This window comes from Bombyx mandarina, chromosome 10 (assembly GCF_030267445.1).
Source record: "Bombyx mandarina strain Sakado chromosome 10, ASM3026744v2".
Taxonomy (NCBI): Eukaryota; Metazoa; Arthropoda; class Insecta; order Lepidoptera; family Bombycidae; genus Bombyx; species Bombyx mandarina.
Window position 1 is genome coordinate 10,927,594 of NC_143217.1, and position 22,727 is coordinate 10,950,320.

General features: G+C 36.3%; 1 protein-coding gene across 6 annotated transcripts in view; it reads left to right on the forward strand.

Annotated features, from left to right (window-relative positions):
- Rbp6 (RNA-binding protein 6) overlaps window positions 1–22,727 on the forward strand; it is a 564,515-nt gene that overhangs the window by 284,564 nt on the left and 257,224 nt on the right. For all 6 annotated transcript variants that reach the window (XM_089730415.1, XM_089730414.1, XM_028174640.2 and 3 more), the window contains exon 5: window positions 8,874–8,915. In XM_089730415.1, coding sequence (XP_089586541.1) covers window positions 8,874–8,915 — 42 coding nt within the window. The remainder of the gene's footprint in view (window positions 1–8,873; window positions 8,916–22,727) is intronic.

Here is a 22,727-nt window from a genome sequence, read left to right on the forward strand (position 1 = left end):
AACACTTTTGTTAATTGAGTATTAAAGCTTCGAACATCCATAATGATGATAAACGAAATTATAGGTTTTAATTTTGTCAGAGATGTCCTAAAATATAAAGATTTAAAGATGATATCAAATATAAAGATTTGTTTGAAATATTACTAAAGCCGATCTTAACCAACATCCTCAGAAATTAACTTCATGCTATGCCTTCACCACTTTACGCAGCAATTACAACAGACTAGCAATAGAAACCTCTTGCTATTCGAAGATCATTGGAGCAGCTTCGAGTACTGGTTAATGGCCGATGTAGTGATGACGCGTTGGGATTTCAAGGATCGGTGTCCTGGTGTGTCGAGTCAAGTCGAGTCGCGCACAACGGCACCGCTTCAATTCCTATAAGCTTAATACGCTTATTATAGTTAAAAAGGCAACGACTTCGGTCTTCGTCATTCATTGCACTGTTCTGCATAATTGACTATCAACTTTGAATATGACTGAAGAATTAAATAAGATGTGGAAATATAAGTCTCTCAAAAGCCGCAACCAAGCATTAAGACATACGTAAACACGACCACTCCGCCAGGAGTGTACGACTGAGAAGAAGAATATGGGATTGGTTACATTATGACAGAAAGATCTGATAAACTCTATTGTGATAAATTAAAGAATATATCTATTTTGGCCGTGAAATATATCATCAACGTAAACTGACCAGCGTGAGTAAAATTCAAGGTCGAAAGAAGGTAAGTTCGGCTAAAGAAAAAAGCGAGAAAGCTGTAATCATCAGCGCAGGACAACTCGCCTTCTCGCATTAAAACTGTATAATCTCAAAACTTACTAATTTTACAAGAATATTTTAAAGGTTTACCATGTGATATTTTTAATATTTATCATCTTCGCAACATTCATTTTTTATTTTTTACCAGTTACATTATCTGTTTTTTAAAGTAAGATAAAATTATGTATTAATTTTGTTAATAGTAGTCAAAATATAGGTAAACAAAAAACAAAAAAAAACTAATACTAAACTACGCTCTTTTGACAGTATTTATGAGAAAAATACTGGTGATACCAAATGATTCCGTATATTAACTAAATTTCGAATATTTTTTAAAATTGTACACTTTTAATGCGAAAAGACGAACTGTTTTTATTTTATTGACGGCCGTTCTCTAGTTGTGGAGAGGTGCCTTGAATAGAAAAAGATGATAAATTCGACAAACTTCAAACGGTAGCAAATTCCAAATAAAAATATATTATATTCTGCAAGTAAACATCCAGCAAGTTAGTAACCGAGATCTGTAAGCTAAATAATAAACTAGAAGTATTTTGGCTGCATGTTTACGTTCATCTGACAGGCATTCGTTGTATGCACGAAAAGTTTCTCCAGCCGCGTCAGTCAGAAAACTTCGGACACCAGGGCAGTACAATGGAATAAAGTAGCATCGGAAGCCAGTTGTAGTTAATAAATAATATTACGGGATGACATGCGCATTGCACGCTTGCCCTAACTATGTTTTGACTGCAAATATATGCGCCGGATGTCGGCGAGGATTGCTTAGGAACTAGACGGGTCATTGATCATTCGATGTATGGATGTGGTTAGATTGTGTGAATGAATATTATTATCGAAGAAATTTGTGTACTTAAAAGTAGATTTGTGAGATCATTCGCGGAGAACTCATTTTGAAAATTACCTCTAAAATCTATACTAATATTATAAAGCTGAAGAGTTTGTTTGTTTGAACGCGCTAATCTCAGGAACTACTGGTCCGATTTGAAAAATTATTTCACTGTCAGATAACCCATTTATCGAGGAAGGCTATAGACATATTATATAACATCACGCTAAGACAAATACAAGTGGAGCCCCAATAAATAATGTTTCAAAATCGGGGTTATTTTTACCTTTTAAGAGCTTCCGCTGCGTGCGCTGCAGAAACTGTTAAAGTTTCGCTAAAATAATGTATGACAGAATTGTTTCCCTTTAAAAGATCTAAAAAAAAGTCCGCGACAGTATATGTCCATATGTTAAGGTTAGCTTACTATAACGTTTTTTATGCTAACCAAATTTGTACTAAAATAAGGCATTATTTGTGAACTATTTCCACGCGGACGAAGTAATTAATATAGATTGGACAGATTACATACATTTTTTTGGTTTGTTTCAAACATAATTCTAAGCAAGTTAAAATCCATTTCACAAATACAAAACTGAACAAAACCCATTTTTAGAATTTCGAAATCGAAAAGCGACGTGGCGTTCATTGTTGTTAGAGTTTGAGCTCATCCAGTGTGCACGCTATCAGCGTTTTGGACCACCGAGCTCGGCCGCTGAGCTACAGTGCGTAATCTTTGTCTCGCGAGACCACCGGCCACATTGTACTAATGCCGCTGCAGACAGCTTTTGTACTGACCTGAATCGCTAGATAAGCTTAAACTGACCACATTTAGTCGATCAAATCTAGAACCGCTAAAAGGGTTTCAACTTTCCCCTATTAAGGTTTCGTTGGGTTTGTAATTGATTGTTATGGATTTTTACTGGTAGGACGATGTGTTGTGAGTCCGCACGGGTAGGTACCACCGCCCTGCCTATTTCTGCCGTGAAGCAACAATGCGTTTCAGTTTGAAGGGCGGGGCAGCCGTTGTAACTATACTGAGACCTTAGGTGGGCCGTGAGCTCGTCCACCCATCCAAGGAATAAAAAAACAAAAATTGTTGCATTTTGAGGATAAAAACAAACGATTATATATCATTTAACAGACTTGTATTTTATTTTATGAGCAGTTTTACTTACGAACACAATGACATATTCTTAAAGAGAAAGTAACAAACGACCGAAACACTTTAACAAATGTGAACAAAATTAACAAGGTCATTAAGAAAATAGAACTATATCGTTAAGGTCCCGGGCAATTGTAGCGGACGTGTAACACGCGCCGAAGGAAAAGGGCGATGAATAAAACACACGATAATAGGCGCGCCCCTAACAACACGAAGCACCCACATTAGCGTCTAACGAATAAGGCTCCACTGATGGATAAGATTACGTCTTCTCTTCCGTCTTGTAGGCTTGACTCCTGTGTTAAAGGAAAGTTATATCCAACAAAACGGATAAGGTATATTTCAACTGCACTTAGGTACGAGGCGTCCGGAGGAGACCAGTGTGCCGGTTCCCACGCGGCCGCCTATCTCATGTTACACCAAAAAGAATCCCATTTTTTTTTTCTCACACAGAATTAAACGAGCGATAAAATTCTTGCGACGTCGCAGGAAAATGTGCGTTACCTGCCTTGCATATTTATGCGTGCCTCGGTAATGACGTTTGTCGAGTCTCCCCGCCCTAGCCGGTTTTCATTACCGCTTGTCTTGCCGGGCGTAAAGCAAGCCTTACTTTATAAACAATCTGTGTCAAGTGTTTTCCGATCGTACTACGATTTATTTGCGTTTTATGTAGATCGAGTTAAAGCTGTATCCAACTTAAATAAAACAACGTATCCGTGGTATTGTTTGCCCGTGTCCGGACACCCTTTGTTGAGTACGCCATCCTGAGTTTTTGTTAAATGTAACCGAAGTAGACAAGTTTTTACGCTCAAGCTAAGAACGTGGCAACATAAATCGTTATTAAACATTAATTGTTGCTTAAGTTTGCATATCATCACAATCGTCCTCGCCGGAAATTTTCAAGTTCAGATTAAAATCGCACTACCTTGCACAATAATATGGCTCCTACGATATATGTAACTGTATAAGTTGCTACTTATTTTGTATTTACTTGCATATTTTTAGTATTTAATCGTATGTAAGTTAATCTTGTATTGTATTTATTTTTCACATGTGTATATAAGTATATATTTTTATGTAAATTTATTAAGATATAGCACCGTCCAGGCTAGTTTGATTATTCCTTCCCCTGCAAGGTTGCCTGGAAGAGATCGCTTTCAGCGATAAGGCCGCCAATTTATGTCATTGTCTATTATTTGTTTTATATGCTTACTCTGTACATGTGGTGTCAAATAAAGAGTTATATTATTATTATCATTTATGTTTGCAGCGGGGTCACATTGTTCTCTATCTAATTCGAGTTAGCGTAAACGTAAGGCTCGAAGCGCCGGCCGCAAATCACGCGCTGCACATCGAGTATTTTCGAGGCGACGGCGTGGAATATACTCGCAATACTTCGCCTCTAATCTTGAGCCAAGTCGAGTGTTGCACCTGCAGCCAAATTCGTTCCAATTAGGAGGAGTTAAAGTGCGCGTTGCTGACTGAACAGCAAATGATGCGGTCCCCACTTAGCGACGCCCCGGGCGACGTTTACGTGTCGCTGTCACGTAAATAAATTTTGTTAACGCTTGCACCGAGTGCATGTCATTAAACTTTCTTGTCCTCGGCTGGGTTGTTTCAAATTATTGAGAATTTCATCATGTCACGAAATCTTATGATTAAATAAATCAATTATCAGTTGATAAAGGTCAAAGGTTGATAATCTATATTTCTATATTAATATTATAAAGAGGAAATATTTGTTTGTTTGTTTGTATTGAATAGGCTCCGAAACTACTGAACCGATATGAAAAATTATTTCACTGTTTGGAAGCTACACTATTCCCGAGTGACATAAACTATAATATTTTTGGAAAAAAATTCGGAATCCTTACTAAAACTCCAATAATGTAACCCAAGGTGTACAAAAATTACCTAAAACATTATTTACATGGCGTGCGCTGCGAAAACTATTGATGATAGAATAAAATAATGTACTACGACTTTGTATAACACATTATTATTTACAAAAAGTGTCGCGACAGCATACATCTAACTATTATAGTTGTGCCGCAATAAGTGTTCTTTTATTAAAAAAAATAAAACAACGGCAAATATCGTTGAAATTTTTGTTAAAGACCCGAGCGGAGCCTGAGCGGGCCGCTTGTGGTTGATAAAGGTCATCTGGTGTAGTGGTAGCTGACATGGTCTACACACTACTACACAAGGGGGTCGCAGGTTCGAATCCCGCCAAGGGAAGATATTTGTATAATAATTATAAAATGTCTTTTCCAGGGTTATGGATGTATATTCAATATATGTATGTGTATAATAAAAATCTTACATTTATTTCCGTTATCAAGTACCTTTAACACAAGTTCTTTACGAACTTAGCACGGGACCAGTTAACGTGGCCTGATTGTTAGTAAATATTTATTTATTTACTAGCTGACCCGGCAGACTTCATAGTGCCTCCATCGATAAATAAAAGACCTATGCTTTTGTATCAAATAAACTTAATACAAACAATAGGAACCCGTCCGACGGGGGACACGTGAAACGAAAAACAAAATTGTTATTTTTATTTAATTCCGAGCATTTTCATATTTATCTACCTTTTAAACCTTCTCTGGACTTCCACAAATAATTTAAGACCAAAATTAGCCAAACCGGTCCAGCCGTTCTCGAGTTTTAGCGAGACTAACCAACAGCAATTAATTTTTATATATAGAGATTTATTTATTAAGTGTTTTTTAAATAATTATTTTAATAAATTATGATTTATGCTAAACATTACTGCAACGTACAACGTGAAGCAAGGTGACAACAAAGCTTTTTTAAATAACTAAAGAACCTATACGTAGATCAGTAGATAGAAATTGAAGGTAATTCGAGACAACGCTGACATCGCATTAGAGAATCCACCGACAAAATCACTTTACTGTAAACATAGACGCCGGTGTGTCTGAAAATACGCAAAGCATCGATATTACTGTTTGCGTTATACAAAATTTAACGTAATCGACTTCACGTCGATGTCGTCTACCACGGAAAGCCAACGTGGTATTCCAAAACAGTAGTGAAATCACACTGTTCCGCTTTCGAATACTAGATTTACTCGCCCCAAGACACTAAGTAGGAATAGATTTAACCAATGCAGCCTTCTGTCATAGATTTACTGTAGATGTCAATTTAGTGGTGGTAGGACCTCTTGTGAGTCCGCACGGGTAGGTATCACCACCCCACCTCTTTCTGCCGTGAAGCAGTAATGCGTTTCGGTTTGAAATGTGGGGCAGCTGTTGTAACTATACTGAGAGCTTATAACTTATATCTCAAGGTGGGTGGCGCGTTTACGTTGTAGATGTCTATAGGCCGTGAGCTCGAAATTTTTTTTTTTTTTTTTTTTTTTTTTTTTTTTTTTTTTTTTTTTTTTTTTTTTTTTTTTTTTTTATTGCTTAGATGAGTGGACGAGCTCACAGCCCACCTGGTGTTAAGTGGTTACTGGAGCCCATAGACATCTACAACGTCCATCCATCTAAGCAATAAAAAAAAGCACATAGATGTACATAGGTTTGTGATGACAATCTTTATCGGAAAACTTACAGCTGGGCGGTATTTTTGCGCGCGCTGCTACGTCAATTGTGATTACGTATTGTTTGAGGTTGCAAACCGATTATTATTGTTTTCTTCGATGTCTGTCATTCAATGCACCAAAGACACTTATAGGCCGGCAGCAGATCGCGTATGACGTGCGATTTCTGGCTTGCATGAGCGACTGTAAGCACTCACGATCAGAAGGGCAGAATGCTGGTGTATCTACAAGGATAATAAATAAAAATAAATTAACTATTTGATAGCTATAGTTAAGTTTATCCAAACTCATCTTACTAATAAATTCGACTTCTGAAAAACATTTATAAACAGTAATGGTAAATTTTTAGAAATACACACACGGAGCACATGATTGTTTCATAATAAAATGGAAGAATTTCCTGTTAACGGGTCTTTTGAAGAATTCAGCTTTATTTTTCTATTGAGGCAGCATGCCCGGCAGCCACTGCGATCGCCTCCATTAAAATAACTCGTTAAAATTTATCATCGACCCGCTTAATCGCTTTAGCGCCACCATCTGGATTTTTATGATTTTTCTGCTTTCCTCGCTGTACACTTTCGTGGTCATTTTACAACGTTTACAAAATTTCTTGCGTGAGATACCTAAATGGGTTTAAAGTAACATATTGTCCATCGTTCAGCAATTTTTGTGGTTAGGTCAGTTTAAACATTACCGTAGCTCATTACGTAAATACAATTAAAAACGGTGTTCTAATTTGAACTAATTAAATCTCTAGTCCACAGAGTCGCACTCAAAAGATAATTAAATAATTAAGAATGTATGAATGACTTTCTATAGCTGTTTTGTCTGATACTGTAATAATGCAGTCCTCTTGGGCGAAATCTTTTAAATTATTCTCTCACCGCTCCCTTCGCAATTATACGGGCAAGAATATTTGGATTTTGTTATATACATTCTTACTGGTGGTAGGACCTCTTGAGAGTCCCCGCGGGTAGGTACCACCACCCTGCTTATTTCTGCCGTGAAGCAGTAATGCGTTTCGGTTTGAAGAGTGGGGCGGCCGTTGTAACTATACCTGAGACCGTAGAACTTATGTCTCAAGGTGGGTAGCGCATTTACATTGTAGATGTCTATGGGCTCCAGTAACCGCTTAATACTAGGTCGGCTGTGAGCTCGTCCACCCGTCTAAGCAATAAAAAAAACCCAATTGTGAAAACCTTAAATTAGATATATGAAACAAATCATAAGCGAAACATATATTTATTTACAATTTTTTTTAAATTGTTTTATCTTTTAATACTCTATCACTAGATAACTATGAAAACCATCTGAATATTTTAAGCGGGTTGTTTCCAGGATTAAACCTGATGTTTTTAAAACGAATATCCCTGTATCATTAAACTTGCACCACAACAGAAACTGGAAGTGGTCAGACAAAACGGCCAGAGCGAGTGGAAATGAAACGTTTTACCTCTAAAATGTCAAAGGTAGCTTCTTTGAGTTTATATTTTTCGTTTATAGCGGTCAACATCGCATCCCCACACAAGCAAAAAGAGTGTGCTCGGACCATTCGTTGCCGAGAGAAAATCTGAGGGCTTAAACAGTCGCTCGCATGAAATAGTAGTAGTCGGTTACGTGAAAAAGACGAAAGGCGAAATCGAGTGACAGGAGAGCTCGGTGCAGGGTTTTCGGCTGGGTTGTTTTTTGCAGCGGCATTTCAGAGATGGCTGCAGCCGCAGATGCGGATTTATTTTACATGATACCACAAGGCTTGCGGTCTATGATTAGTCGGCCTTGTCAATGATTCTGTTTCGTATTCAAATACATAAAACAAAAAACTTCGATTTGTTTTTTAAGGGTCAAATTGACAGATGTAGAAGAATATTCTCGTATGCCAAAAAGCAACGGTGGTATGTGTGCGGTTACTGTGCAATGAATTGTAGTACAATAAATTGAAAAGAAGTTCGTTAATGGCATGTTTTTTTTTCTAAATTTTTTATTTGCCTTTCAGAACTAGGACAATATTATTATTTTTTTACTATATACGATACCGATGAAATAGACAATAGCAAAAATCTATGTGATGTCGGTTTTTGATCCCATAGACCGAGTATTATACCAGTATACTGCAATTGCTAATCGGAACATAGTGTTGGAAAGATGCATTGCGAGCCCGCACGGGTCGGTACCACCACCATCTTGTCAAATTCTGCTGTGAAGAACACATAGGTTTTAGGTTGAAGGAAGTTTGAAGGTTCTACAATACAATTATTAAAATTTCAATGCTTCAATGCTATGTCTTAATTTCGACGGCGAGTTCCAAGTTTTCATGTCTTTATAACTGCTATTCAATTTCGGGTGGCCGTTGAGCTCATTTGAATATTTACCACAATAAATTAGATAAGTGAATCATACTGAAGTGTAAACCTAATGTTTTTATTAGAATCAAGAGCAAATTGCATTGCAATATTTAATGATTGCACGATGGTGGTCGGCGATTGTTTTTGTAGTCGAATTATTTTTTATTGAATCAATGTTATTTTGTTTTCAGATTGACCCCAAAGTGGCCTTTCCCAGAAGAGCACACCCAAAGGTAAGCCCCCCCCCGATTGTATTTTACGAAACTAAACATAAATTCAAAATGAAAACTAAATAATGAATCCGCTAATATCAACGCCACAGCATTGCAAAGTTACGACAAATTGTCAGTCTAAAACACGAAAGCGGCTTGTTTATTTTCAAACATTTACACAAAATATTATTTTAGGCTGGACATAACTCTCGCTCGCTATTAAGATGTTGGCTCACGATGCATAAATAACTAAGGGCCTAATAATTTAGTATGCGGCCTGTGATGTCGGGCCGGCCCTGTACAAGATACTACTGTGATTGAATCCTCTTACAGTCTATTTACTTCATTTCCTTTTTTCCTAGTGAATTATTTAATACTAGCTTTCCGCCTGCGTGGACTACACTTTTCATCGCGTGACCAAAAATTTAGGTATTAGGCATAGCATATGTTATTTCCCACAGTTCAAAGTGTTGCAATACCGAATTTCGTGGAATCGATTAAGTGTTTTATTGCGTGAAATTCTTACCTTCAAATTGATAATATTACTTATTACACATCCAACAGAATATAAGTGAATTCGAAAAAAGATTTGTTTGACGACAATTTCGCTGCAATATCGACTTCAATGAAACAACCTTATATTGTGCTCTAAATTAATCTCAGCTTAGTTTTAACTCTAGATGAAAATCCATTCAGTAATTTCAGAGTTGCTTTCGCTGTTTTTTTTTCTATTTTTATCTTCTTCAAATAAAACAAGAGAAAAAGAATGTTAGTCACTACACTAAAATGTGTAGGAAGTCCGATGATATCTTATCTTCCTAAAATAGTACTTACTCTATTCAGAAAAAAATATGTGCTGTATTTTAAGATCCAAATTCTAACGATAATAAAATTCGAATTCGTAATATTATTCTAAAAAATGCTTCCATTATTCTCTAAAAAGAAATATAATTTGAAGATCACCTCTTCCAATACATTAAGTGTAAAATACAGCACGAATACTAATCAGTTGCTTTTCTTAACTGTTCACAAGGGGGTCATAAAGGAAATCACTGCGAAAGCAGAACGAAGACACACTTAGAACATTCTAGAACATAAAGAGCTTAAGAAAACTACTGGGAATTATTTTGAAGTACTTAGATTACTGGTGAATAGTTTATTTTTACAATAAATCAATTTCGAAAATTCGATTACGCGTTCAATATAGCCTTTTGACTAGAATATATGAATTTCCGCGTTATATTTTCAAGGAACTGCGATGGTGCAGTTGAATGATTCAGATTGTCTACGAAAACACTTAAAGTTGATACTATTATCTTGCTTAATACTACTAATAATATAGGAGGACTCTTCCTTAGTTAAAAATATGACTTCGACTTTGTGATCTATGGGCAATCAGTTTTTGTGTGTTTCCGTGTTTTCGGGGCTCCGCTAACAGCCCGAGTGGGTTCAGATTGGCGTAAGATCCTCTCTCTGTATTTTATTTGATTTAATTAATGATCGGATCTCGAAATTCATTTCACAAACATACATAGATCTATGAATTGACTACATTAGGATTTTATTTTATTTTTATTAATACATATAACTGAACGAACATTTCTGTTACATAAAATGTAAAGAAAAAGGAATGCAAAATACCGCCTCCGCACCGGCCGCTTAAATAATGTGAATAAATAAAAAATACATTATATCTCACTCATCGCAGTTGCAAAGGTCTTTCAAAGCAGCCCCGACGAAACCGCATAATATAGATAATTTTGAATTCAGCACCGAACCACTGAGAGGCAGAGCCAACGAAAAACAGACTTAGGGATCACTTTAAATATATTTTGCGCATTTTAAACCTCCAACTAAAATTTTCTTTCCTTTGCTCTGTATCATGATAGTATTATTATTAAATAATTCGATTGATTTGTATTATTGAGTTGATATTGAGGATACAATAATTTTGTAAGCGTAACATAGATTTTTTGTATGTTTATTTATCCAAGCCTATTTCGCTCATAGCCTATCTGATTTATAAATTTAAAACTACAATTGAATTATTTTTTACTTTGTACGTCACATACGATAAGACGAAGTGAAAGAGCAAAGATCGATCGATGCTTTTGAAATATGGTGTTGGAGACGGATGTTGCGAATTCTATGGATAGCACGCCGGACCAACCTGTCCATTCCGAAAGAGCTCGGTATTGCCACAAGGCTGTCCGCTATATGCTTCCAACGTATTCTCGCGTACTTCGGCCACATCGTAGAGGCAACGATAACTTGGAGAAGCTGATGGTAGTTGGTCAGGTTGACGGGAGAAGATTACGCGGACGCTCACCGGCCTGCCAATAACCGAGGCTATAAAGACCGCCGAGGACAAGAAGACGTGGGGAAGCATTGTGCATCGAGTGGTCCATATTTTAGATTAGACACGACCTTCAGTAATGAAGAAACCGACTCAGAAGAAGAAGAAGAAGAAGACGTCACATAAGCGGGCAACGAACGATCCTGTTTACAAATTATATCGTTTAAGAAACAATACGAGGTGCTTTTCCTCGAAATGAATTATGAAGTACTCAGTTATACTCCGGCTTAGTGGCTTGGCCGAGCGTAAGTTATCATCGCAGGGAGCAAGCCGCATTTAATGTAAATTGGTGTCAGACTCGGCGCTGCCTCGACCGCATACAAACGTTTTTACATTCAAGTAGCCAATACTTGGAGTTTTATTTAGCCTCGCTCTCGTGAGTGAGCTCTTGCTTTAGCATTTGCACTGTTGAATTTCTCGAGTGTAGACAATTGATAATTCCAAGCGGACTAAACGGACGCCGGAGACTTTTGTGACGTGAAAATGAGACGGTCGATGTCCTTTGTTAAAATATATAAAATTTTAAAGGAACTCGCAACAAGTGGATTTCCTTCATATTTCGGTGGCTACAAGACGTAGAAAAGACGTAAAACGGACTTCGATGATATCTGGATTATTAAATTTTAGTTCGGTATTAGTTCTAATTTTTTCTTCATACTGTATGTATGTTATACCTAATATTATATCTTCAATTCAAGTTTATTGAAATATACATTAGATTTATACAAATATGAAACAGGAGTAACAAAATTAAAAAAAAAAAACTATGGTTCGAGCCGGCACACTACCTACTTCTTTTTATATGGACATTAGACGTGATGGATGGTTTTAAAACATCACGTTATATTACTCTATCCCGGCAGCCAGTGCGGCGTTGCGTGGCCAGTCAAAGGGGATACTGGCTATGCGAATTACATGAATACATTAAGGGAACGGTGCCTTCATATGTACATGTTACAGTGTAATGTTCACGAATAAATTTGGATCATGCTCCTTCATCATGCCATCAGCCAACTATGTATATTCATTCTGACTTTATTTGTTGATTCGCCTGAACGATCGAACGCCTAAATACAACATGAATTTATTCATAGCAAAACAATCGTCTGCCGATAAGGGGGAAATTAAAAAGTTTCCCGAATTACTCAAACTGTTCGCTGACACAAACAATTCTGTAGCACCGAGATAATTTTTTGTTCGCCTTATTAATAATAGCTATGATAAACGACGCACAAAATCGGATGATTTCGTCAGTGGCGTACTCGCGAGGGCGAAATTCAAATTTCTGATAATCGTTAGCCGCCGCTGCTGCTTTCCCTTCTTTGGCAAACAATGGAAAAGGGGACACCGCTTTCAGGCGTGGCCCAAGAACAAAACAAACGAATTTTTAATATCGTCTTTATCGATAATTGAGACTCTCTCGAAAACCTCTTTATTTTGAAAACTTTTACAGACTGCAAAAGAAGAATTGTGAACGAAAATGGAATTGGAAAAAAAAAAAAAACTTTTTTCATCTTCTTTATTTGACATTGGCAGTCGAAAACTTTCTGTTTTCGCTGTGAATCTATTTAATTTAGATTTGATTTCGCGACATCTAACCGCCTGAAACCTGAAGAAGACTTTGACAAATATTAAAAAAAAGCGACATTTGAGATCGGCTAAGTACCTTTTTATTGTTAAGTCGATTTTCTAGATAAGTTCCACCAAACATTATAATATTCATAGTAATTTAAATCAACGTTGTGCTTTTTTTTTATTGCTTAGTTGGGTGGACGAGCTCACAGCCCACCTGGTGTTATGTGGTTACTGGAACCCATAGATGTAAACAACGTAAATGCGCCACTCATCTTGAGATATAAGTACTAAGGTCTCAGTATAGTTACAACGGCTGCCCCCACCCTTCAAACCGAAACGCATTACTGCTTCACGGCAGAAATAGGCAGGGTGGTGGTACCTATCCGTGCGGACTCACAAGAGGTCCTACCACCAGTATATTATTTATTATTTAGTATGTGATCGTTTCAAACTATCTCCGGATCACAAATATAATTTGAACAACGAAATCGTTTCTTTGAAAACTCTAAAATTTGGTATTTAAAGAGTTCATAGCCGGATTGCATATGAGTGAATTTCTAGTAAGTAAATAATGGTAGCGGTAGTATGGCAAGGGCCGTCGTAGAACAAAGGCTAATGTGTCATCGTGAGCAAGTTAATTGACGCGGTTTCCGTAGCCGCGCGGGCGGAACGCAGACTTTACTGTTTCCTACGTTTACATATTTATTATATACGAAGCGATCTAAAGTGAATTATCTTTTTCAGTTTAATAATAAAAAGAAGGGTAGAACTGTATGACTTTTTCTCAATGCCAACCTAATTAATAATTAACAGTAGTATAATTAACGGTAGCCGGTAGGCAGCGGCTTGGCTCTGCCCCTGGCATTGCTGAAGTCCATGGGCGACGGTAACCACTCACCATCAGGTGGGCCGTATGCTCGTCTGCCTACAAGGGTAATAAAAAAATAATAAATTTAAAACACAGAAACGGCTTTTTATAAAAATTTTAGAGCCTTACAACTTTTGTAATAATGTTTTAGTAATAAATAAAAAATGTGAGCCGTCACAGGACGCCTGGCAGATGTGCAACATCGACATTATTTTGTAAAAGTAATATGCAGAAAAGAACAGATTGTGATAGGAACTAAATATGTCATAATGATAAAATAAAATATTACGAAAAATTAATTTGTTTTCAAGTAAAACACAGGTTATGTGTACTGTACTAAACAACACTGTATACACTACGGAGTATACACTATAGGTATCCGAGCTCAGTGCAGCGAGAGAGATGGCTTAACGCCGAATCGAGTGGGAGAGAATCGCACACTTGATTGCGCATGGCGACGCGCCGCCACACCGTACACACTACTGCATATAGACTGTATATATATACCATCATACAGCGTGGCGACGTGTCGCCACGGCATGCGTCGCCACGTCAGAAATCACACGCATATAATATTAACTTAAATAAATGAAATTAAAAACTATCGAACATTTTGTTTGCGTGTACCTCAAAATAAAGTTGATATTTATAAAGTTGCTTTAATCTACCCAAAAACGATCCCCGAAATCGAGGGTATTTGTAATCACCTCAGTACGAGTTTGTACTCTATAATGGACTCTGAAGAAGTAGTTCCAACTCTCCTTACGGCTAAGATATTTGAGGAAAAACTACCCGCCACCTACCGCAGCGAGTGGCGAAGTTAGCGAAGTGTGGCAGCCGCGGTACATCGGCGCTGCTCGGCGGACCCACTCGGTGCGATTTAACGTGTTTCATTAAAACGTTTTGTCGGTGTAATCGCAAGTAATTTAAGTGAAGAGAGCCGAGCTTCCGACTTTGTAAGTATTTTGTGTTTTCTTTTTTAATTACTTCGTTTTAACTTTGTTGTAAGGCTTTTAAAAGCTGACTGACAGCCAAATAACAAAGTTCTTTATAACTATCCAGAGGGTGTTTTAATAAAATCGTAGGCTTGTAAACAGTATTTCGTGAGGTTAATCTGTATGTAAGTTTAAGTAATACGAACACGTGTTTTCAATCTTATTTTCTTTTTCATAATCTGTAAGATTTAATAACTTTTAGTTCCCATTCCACAAACGGACCCTCATATTAAATACTGGAAGATAAATAGTTCAGCCTTAAAATACTTCGAACTTAGAACAAGACCGTTCTTCGTTTACTATTAATTTTGAAATCCATGAGTAATGTAAACGGATGTACGTTGCGGTCCGGGGACTTATGCGCCGTCGAGCTGTAGTTATGAGCTCTGTACCGTCCATAAGTCACTCCCCACAACTGTTTCATCATTCTCGGGACGAGAACTCATTACACGGCTTAATAAGCGTTTTAAAGTGCAACAGCAGTGTATATTTGTCTGCATTAAATTGTCTTTTGAACTAACGTCTTTGTTTGTTTCAATATATTTTATTGCAAAAAAAAAAAAACATTTTTAACACCCTGTATTCTATCCAAAGTTTGAGTACCTATTTAGTTCGTAACTCAGACAGCTAAAGAAACTAAAATGTATCGTACAACAGCCGCTTACTAAAATCGTGACGATGCAAAGCCACGATTCGCGACTTTTCGTCCTATTTTCACCTTCAACAACATTAAAACTTGCTTTATTGCGCATCAAAACGATAAAAAGAAAATAAAAAATAACGTTTCATGAAAATTGTTCGAGTGTTGTAGACATTTTGAATTAGCTGTTTAAACAGTCGTTTCATTTTTAATCACTTTGAATTAGTGATGGAAACATTATTTTGCAATGTAAAATTAGTTTTAAATAAATCAACTTGTATTAGTGAGCACGATATTTCTTAGACTATCGCTCGAAGATAAAACAATGATTTGCTGATATAAAGAGGGCTCTACTTCTCACGGAAAAACTTCCCAGGATCCAAAAATTGACAGCTCAATTGGATGTAGCTCAATTGACGTATTTTTTTCATAAATCTTTCTCCTCGTGTCATCTTCTTTATCAAATCAAATCAAATCAAAATCAAAAAAAGTTTTATTCAACATAAATGAAAGTACATACTTGTTGAACGTCAAAAGAATTACCGCCAATTCACAAGAATTAGCCTCCGTCCTGAGAAGAATTGGCAAGAAACTCAGCGGGCATGTTTTTTTTTTTTTTTTAAATGTTAGATTTTTATTTTTATTTTAATTTTTTTTTTTTTTTTAAATATTCATATTACAATAAGTAATTATAACATAACAATTTTACAATATTGAAATTCCCGGAGCGAGCAACTCATTCCCACTTTGTGCAATCTTCTAGATAATCATTGACTTTATAGTAAGCTTTATTGCACAGATGTTCTTTAACAGTTTTCTTAAATCTATGTATATGTAGGTTCTGAACATCTTGTGGGATTTTGTTGTACAGGCGCACAGACAAACACCCGAATGAATTTCGTATCTTATGTAACCTACTCATATCACTGAGGGTCTTACTTCCCCAGATTGAGATGAGCCAAGTCTCCCAGGTTGTTCCCCTAAGCTCGCCTACGTGCTTTGAGGTTACTAGCAATAGTGGCAAAAAAGAAAAAGGAAAGAAAATGGAGTGTTTGTTTTAGAAAGAGATACTTCAAATGATGTTTCAATAGAATCAGAAAAAGGGTTTCATTATAATTTCAGAATGCGTCGTCAACATTGAGTCATTGTCTTGCGAATTGCATTACCTTGCACTCTGATTATTTTTGTTAAAATTCATCTTTGCCGGCGCTTAAGTTGAATAAAAATTCGAAATTGCCCCAGAATCGATAAAGTTTAGAACACGGTGCTCAGAAAGGAAAAGTTCCACCTACAACGAGGCATACTTTGTAAAGAAATTGCATTTAATCATGTCGAGACCTCATATCTTCGCTTCTTCTCGGTACAAGTATTTTATGAATTTCAAACATATTTCTTGTCAACAATTACTTCAATATGACGAGAAATTATTACAGGCTTTATAAAAAATACTTTAACAAAATAACTTTGAACAATAATAATGGGGTACTCGACATTTTCGTAAGAATGAAATTAATGTCGTGAAAGATGTTTTTGTGATTAAAAAACTTTTTAGAGTTTAAATTTTTTGTTCATGTTATAATAATAGGTATAAAAAAAATTCGTCAGCGTTATTTTGTGAATGGTGGAAAATTAATATTTTTAAAACAGTTTAAATTTTCCATTTCAGTTTAAAACTTTAAGTTATTATATAATATAAATTTGACTAAGCCTTTTATCCAATTTATATAGCGATTTTTGCTAAAACTGCTATATTATTGAATGTTAAGGAACAGGGTGGTCGAAAATGTATTATTCCTATCTCTTTTTATATATAAATGAATGGCTGTTCGTTAGTGTCACTAAAACTCGAGAACGGCTGGACCGATTTAGCTAATTTTGGTCTTAAATTATTTATGGAAGTCCAGAGAAGGTTTAAAAGGTAGACAATAAATATGACAATGTTCGGAATTAAATAAAAATAACAATTTTGTTCTTCCTATGATGTGTGCCCCGTCGGACGGATTCCTTTTGTTTGTTTTATTTTTGTTTTATACAAAAGATTAGGTATTTTATTTATCGATTGAGGCACTACGAAGTCTGCCAGGTCCGCTAGTAAATTTCTAAAATAATACTCTCTGTAAAAGAACTGCCGCCACAATTTGACTGCGAAGAATATTCTTTTTTCGATGACGTCATGCCCGTTCCAAGGACTGTATAATCAAAGCCTAAATAATAACATTATTAATTAATAACTTGAAAGTCAACACCCTTCACCCTGTCATTAGTTCGTACACAGACGTACGAGTATATCAATCATAAGTTACGTTATCGCTTTTGCACACGACATACTGCCGACGAACTTCGCCATCAGGATCTCGCCTGTTTGTATTATTTGCCGGAAATTTTAGGGGCAGTCTGTCTCTTTAACTTAATGGTGAGTGTCCTGCGAAACTATGATTATAAACAGAACTTATCATGTAATGAAGCTAGTACATCAATTACAATTAACTAGATGATGACCGAGCTTTACCCGTTTTTTTTTTTGATAACGCCATCTTGTTGTGTCTTTAAAGCGGTTAGTTGCCCTCAATTAAGAAAAATAGTATTATTATTTGCCAATAGATGTCAGGAAGAGTTGATTATTGAAAACACGAATAAAACACCATTTACTGAAAATAAATCGTAGCTAGATCGATTAACGACCCCGAAATCCCATGTATACTAAATTTTATGAAAATCGTTGGAGCCGTTTCCGAGATTCAGATTATATACATATATATTAATATACAAGAATTGCTCGTTTAAAGGTATAAGATTAATACTTGTAGTATTTGTGTAGAAAAATTCTGTATGAATATCTTTATACTTTTGATATGCAAGGGTATTTTTATGATTGAAGGATTACTGGTGGCTCTGAGGCCTTTCCAGTTTCACCAGGATAGGTGGGCGAGCAAGGGCTCAGTCAGGAGGGATGGGATTAGCTAATAGGTGCCCGAGCGCCTCCGAAGGAGACCTAACAACTCGAGAGCAGCCACTTCGGTATGTAAGTACACGGGATTTCTTTTGCAATTTAGGTAAATAATAAATATGTAAATATGTATTAACGGTAATATTCAAATTCATTGTTTTTCAATTTTGTAACCGACTTAATGAAAATGGAGGTGAGTCTCAATTTTCCAAGTATATTTCTTGCGAATTAGCGAAAATACATAAAAAATAGCTAGCTATCATTATGTTAAATCTATAAAATACTTTAAATGAACATAACATCTGGCTTGAGTTTCTCAATAATGTATGTTATTCGACCTTACCCTTATTTGACTAGAAAACACGACAGTCTGTCTAGAAATATTTTCAGTTGTTAAATATTTTAATTCGATTCTCGTTTTGGCACTTCGTCTCTTTCCGTGCGACCTTCGTTATTTTGTTCTGATAAAAAATTACCAACCCCTTGTTTTAGTCCGAATTTAACACAGTAAACAGGATTTTGAAGCGGTCAGGGATCAGTGCGGGTTTATGCATGCCTACAACCTTTACTTTTCAACCCGAAATTTCTAACCGCGTATTTAATATTTAATCTCACCCATGTCTAGAGTATTTACCGGTCGGGTATGTTTTCCCCGAAATACTTTCCGTATCTGTGGCAACTTTGGTTAGGCACATTTTTTAATCGTTCGTCCAACACTTGACACGAGCACGTGATGGATGGCAGCCGCCCGTATGGGTCACGTTTTGTCATTTTATTAATACTTAAATTGGTCACCAGTGACGTGGACGGAATTCGAGGAGTACAAAGCGTAATGCTACACTTTGGGTATTTTATTTTTTCATTGAAGTGTCCGTGTTGCTATGATTGATATGCAGTATCGGGTTTTCAGTATATGTTTTTAGGTAGCATTTTTTGTTTTATTTTGAATAACAATAAAACGATTCCATATTAAATAACACTAGTGGTCCCCAGGTAGTCGAAATTCGACTATAATTAATTGAAATTATATAAATTATTAATTTTCTCAATCTGACCACAGGCAATAAGAAAAGTTTGAGAATAAATAAATAGTATGCGTGCGTGTGTATGTCAAATACACGGTAGTGTGTGTAATGTTTTCTTTATTGATTTAATGTATCTTTTATGCTTTATTTTTAAAAAAATATGAAACTGTGGAAAATTTTATACTCCTCCGTCTGCGCAATTTTCGTAAATAGGGATACAAAGTTTTTGCTTCACATTCATATAATGACTTACACATTGATAGGTAGCGGCTTAGTCCCTGTTGTTGCCGCTGTCCAAAAGCAACTGTAACCCCTTCCTATGTTATCCATGGTAATAAACAAACAAAAAAAGTATGTTACGACTGAACGTTGACATGCTATTCCAAATTGTGAATAGTTACGAGTATATGAATACATAAGTATTTTTATGGACGCGAAAACCGTGTACCGTTGCTAACACGAACAAATTATCGCATGCGAAGCGTTTTTGCGTAAATCAACGTGTAAAGTATTTTAGATACACGACACATAAAGAAAAACCCCTTCCAAGCAAGTCTACGTTTTCACACGACCATTTTTTACGTCGCCCGCGATAAGATAGCATTAGCAACTAAGCTCCGAAAATATAGGTAATACGTTACAACAATGTGTGCGAGAGCAACCTCCATTTTCTAGGAAACTCCCCCGATATTTCAGAGTAAAACGGGTGTCAATAAAGGAACGTAGCGGTCGTCGTTCTGATGAGCATCTAACTCGTAAGCCAGACAGGCCGTCGTGGGCTATGACACCCCATTAACCCAAGACTGCACCGGTTAACTTTCCTAATATTATGTCTCAAACTAGTACGTCTAACAATACAGTTGTTGTTTTAATCATTCACAGAGTAAGTATAATTATTTTAATATCATGATGCTGCAAAAGTTACTTGGTAAAACGTAACAAAGAAGAAAATACATTTTTTTATTGTTCTATAATACATTAAAATACCATATTGATTTCAAGTTTTCACAGATTTAAATCGAAAAATTGAAATACAGATTAAAAAAAATGAAATAAGTGAACTAGAAAACTGCTAAATAATTTCAAAGAAACCAAATATAAGGGATGCAATGTGATTTTATTTTTTTATTTTTTATTGCTTAGATGGGTGGACGAGCTCACAGCCCACCTGGTGTTAAGTGTTACAATACATAGGTTCTCTCATCCTATAGACATTTACAACGTAAATGCCGCCACCCACCTTGAGATATGAGTTCTAAGGTCTCAGTATAGTTACAACGGCTGCCCCACCCTTCAAACCGAAACGCATTACTGCTTCAGGGCAGAAATAGGCAGGGTGGTCCCTACCCGCGCGGACTCACAACAGGTCCTACCACCAGTAAAAATGTTTAATACATTCATTTTTTTCATTCAAGATAAAAAATTATCTTTTAAGTTTTTGACTCTTGAATACAATTGGGACTGTATACAAAGTCATTTAAAAAAAGACGTTTTATTGGTCATGAAATGTCTTAAATCTGACACGCCAATGTCAAGTCATTCGCAAATTCGCACCATTATCGAGTTCAAAGCAGTCTGCTTCGTATCGAAGGGTGGCATGGCCACGAATATAAAATGCTCTAATATTTCATTCTGTAAATGCCCACTACAAGTTAATGCTGTCAAAGTCCACGGTTTATATTTAAATTATTTTAAGTAAAACGGCACAAATGCTTAAAATGTTTTGAAATTTCATGATTTAAATAATTCAAAGATAGTGTAACGAGTATGATTCTATACTGATATTATAAAGCTGAAGAGTTTGTTTGTTTGAATGCGCTAATCTAAGGAACTAGGTCTGATTTGAAAAATTCTTTCAGTGTCAGATAGCTCATTTATTGAGGAAGGCTATTAAGTTAGAACAACACACTAAGACCAATACGAGCGGACCTCTTCTTTTGAAGTCGGCTAAAAAGCATGATTTTGGTACCTTAAATAGCTCCTTAACATTCTATTATTCAAAAACATACTTACTTCTACGTAAATGAAGTCGCGGGTAAAATTTAGCGTTATACCAAAGTGGCTATTCCACGCGGTCGAAGTCGCCGGCAAAAGCTAGTGAGAGATAATTTCAAACTCAGGAATAGCCAGAACAAGAAAAATTCTATTGGCTTAAGAACTAATGACATGTCATCGGACGACTCCGCCCGCTCGTTCGAACGATCATGAGACAGTTTCCCGGTAATCATTTTATCCCGAATAAAATATTCCGAATAGCTAGTACTTCGTAGACTCTGATTATTCGGAGATAGGATCGATTAATTCGATTGGACTTCTAAAAGTGAGTGTCAACTTGTCAAATAGGAAATACGATTATGGTACAAAATAGTGAAAGTTTAATTACAGATTTGCAGTAGGAAACGTTTTGTCTGTACCCCGGGCATGCGAGTATGACTACTCACGATCAGGTTGGCAATATTCTCGTTTGTCTACGGGGGCAATAAAAATTAAGAATTCGGATTGATCAATTTAGGATATCTTATTAGTAAAAAATAGTACTTGTGCTGAAGATAGCTTGTTTTTAAAAACATCTCTCAAAGGAAATAATAGAATGTTCTCTACTTCTGTAGTAAACTTTAAATGGTTTCATAAGTTCATCTTACGTATAGGTACTTAGTGTTTCTAATTGTACGAAGCAGTTACGAGTTAGTTTGAAACCTAGAATAGTTAATACAACGCTATTGAGAAATCGATCTCATGTAACAAGATTGGTTTCGGTATAAGCTCCAGTAACGACTCAACATCCGAAGAGCCGTGAGTTGGTCCACTGAACAATTTTTTTTTGCCAGAATTTATTTATTATTATTATTATTTATCATTGAAACGAACATTTTCGAATGTATGGGACAACCCATCTTTAAAACCGCTCGACATAAACCGTCTATTTTCATGTATCAATTTTGTAAAACTCGATAGATTTGCATGTGAACAGTTTTAGACTGACAAGAGCTGTTTCTTACAAAGGTATTTTTCTGAGAGCTCATCAATAATCCGCCGATTTTCCAAATTGCTATCACAAATAAAATTTTACCTGTTCGCGAATCGAAATGAAAACTGCACAGAGAGGCTTGCCAACAAGATAATACAATCTCTGACTCATCTTCCCTACAATATAAAACTCGAAACCTGCAAAAGTAAATGCGCTTTCAAAAAGCGAAGAGTAGCAATCTAGCGGGGAATAATTTTTCCGTGCGATTGCAATGTGATGTTTTGGCGCATCGTTCGACAAATAGCGCTCGTCGTAGTCCACAGGGCGGTTCGCTGACGGTACAATTTCTGCAGCTAAACGAGACACCGGCAACTACGAAAAAATGTCGAGATTGGCGAGGCGAGTCGCGCAGCCTTGGGGTGTCGACGGCCGATTCGCTACGTTGCAACTCGGAGATTG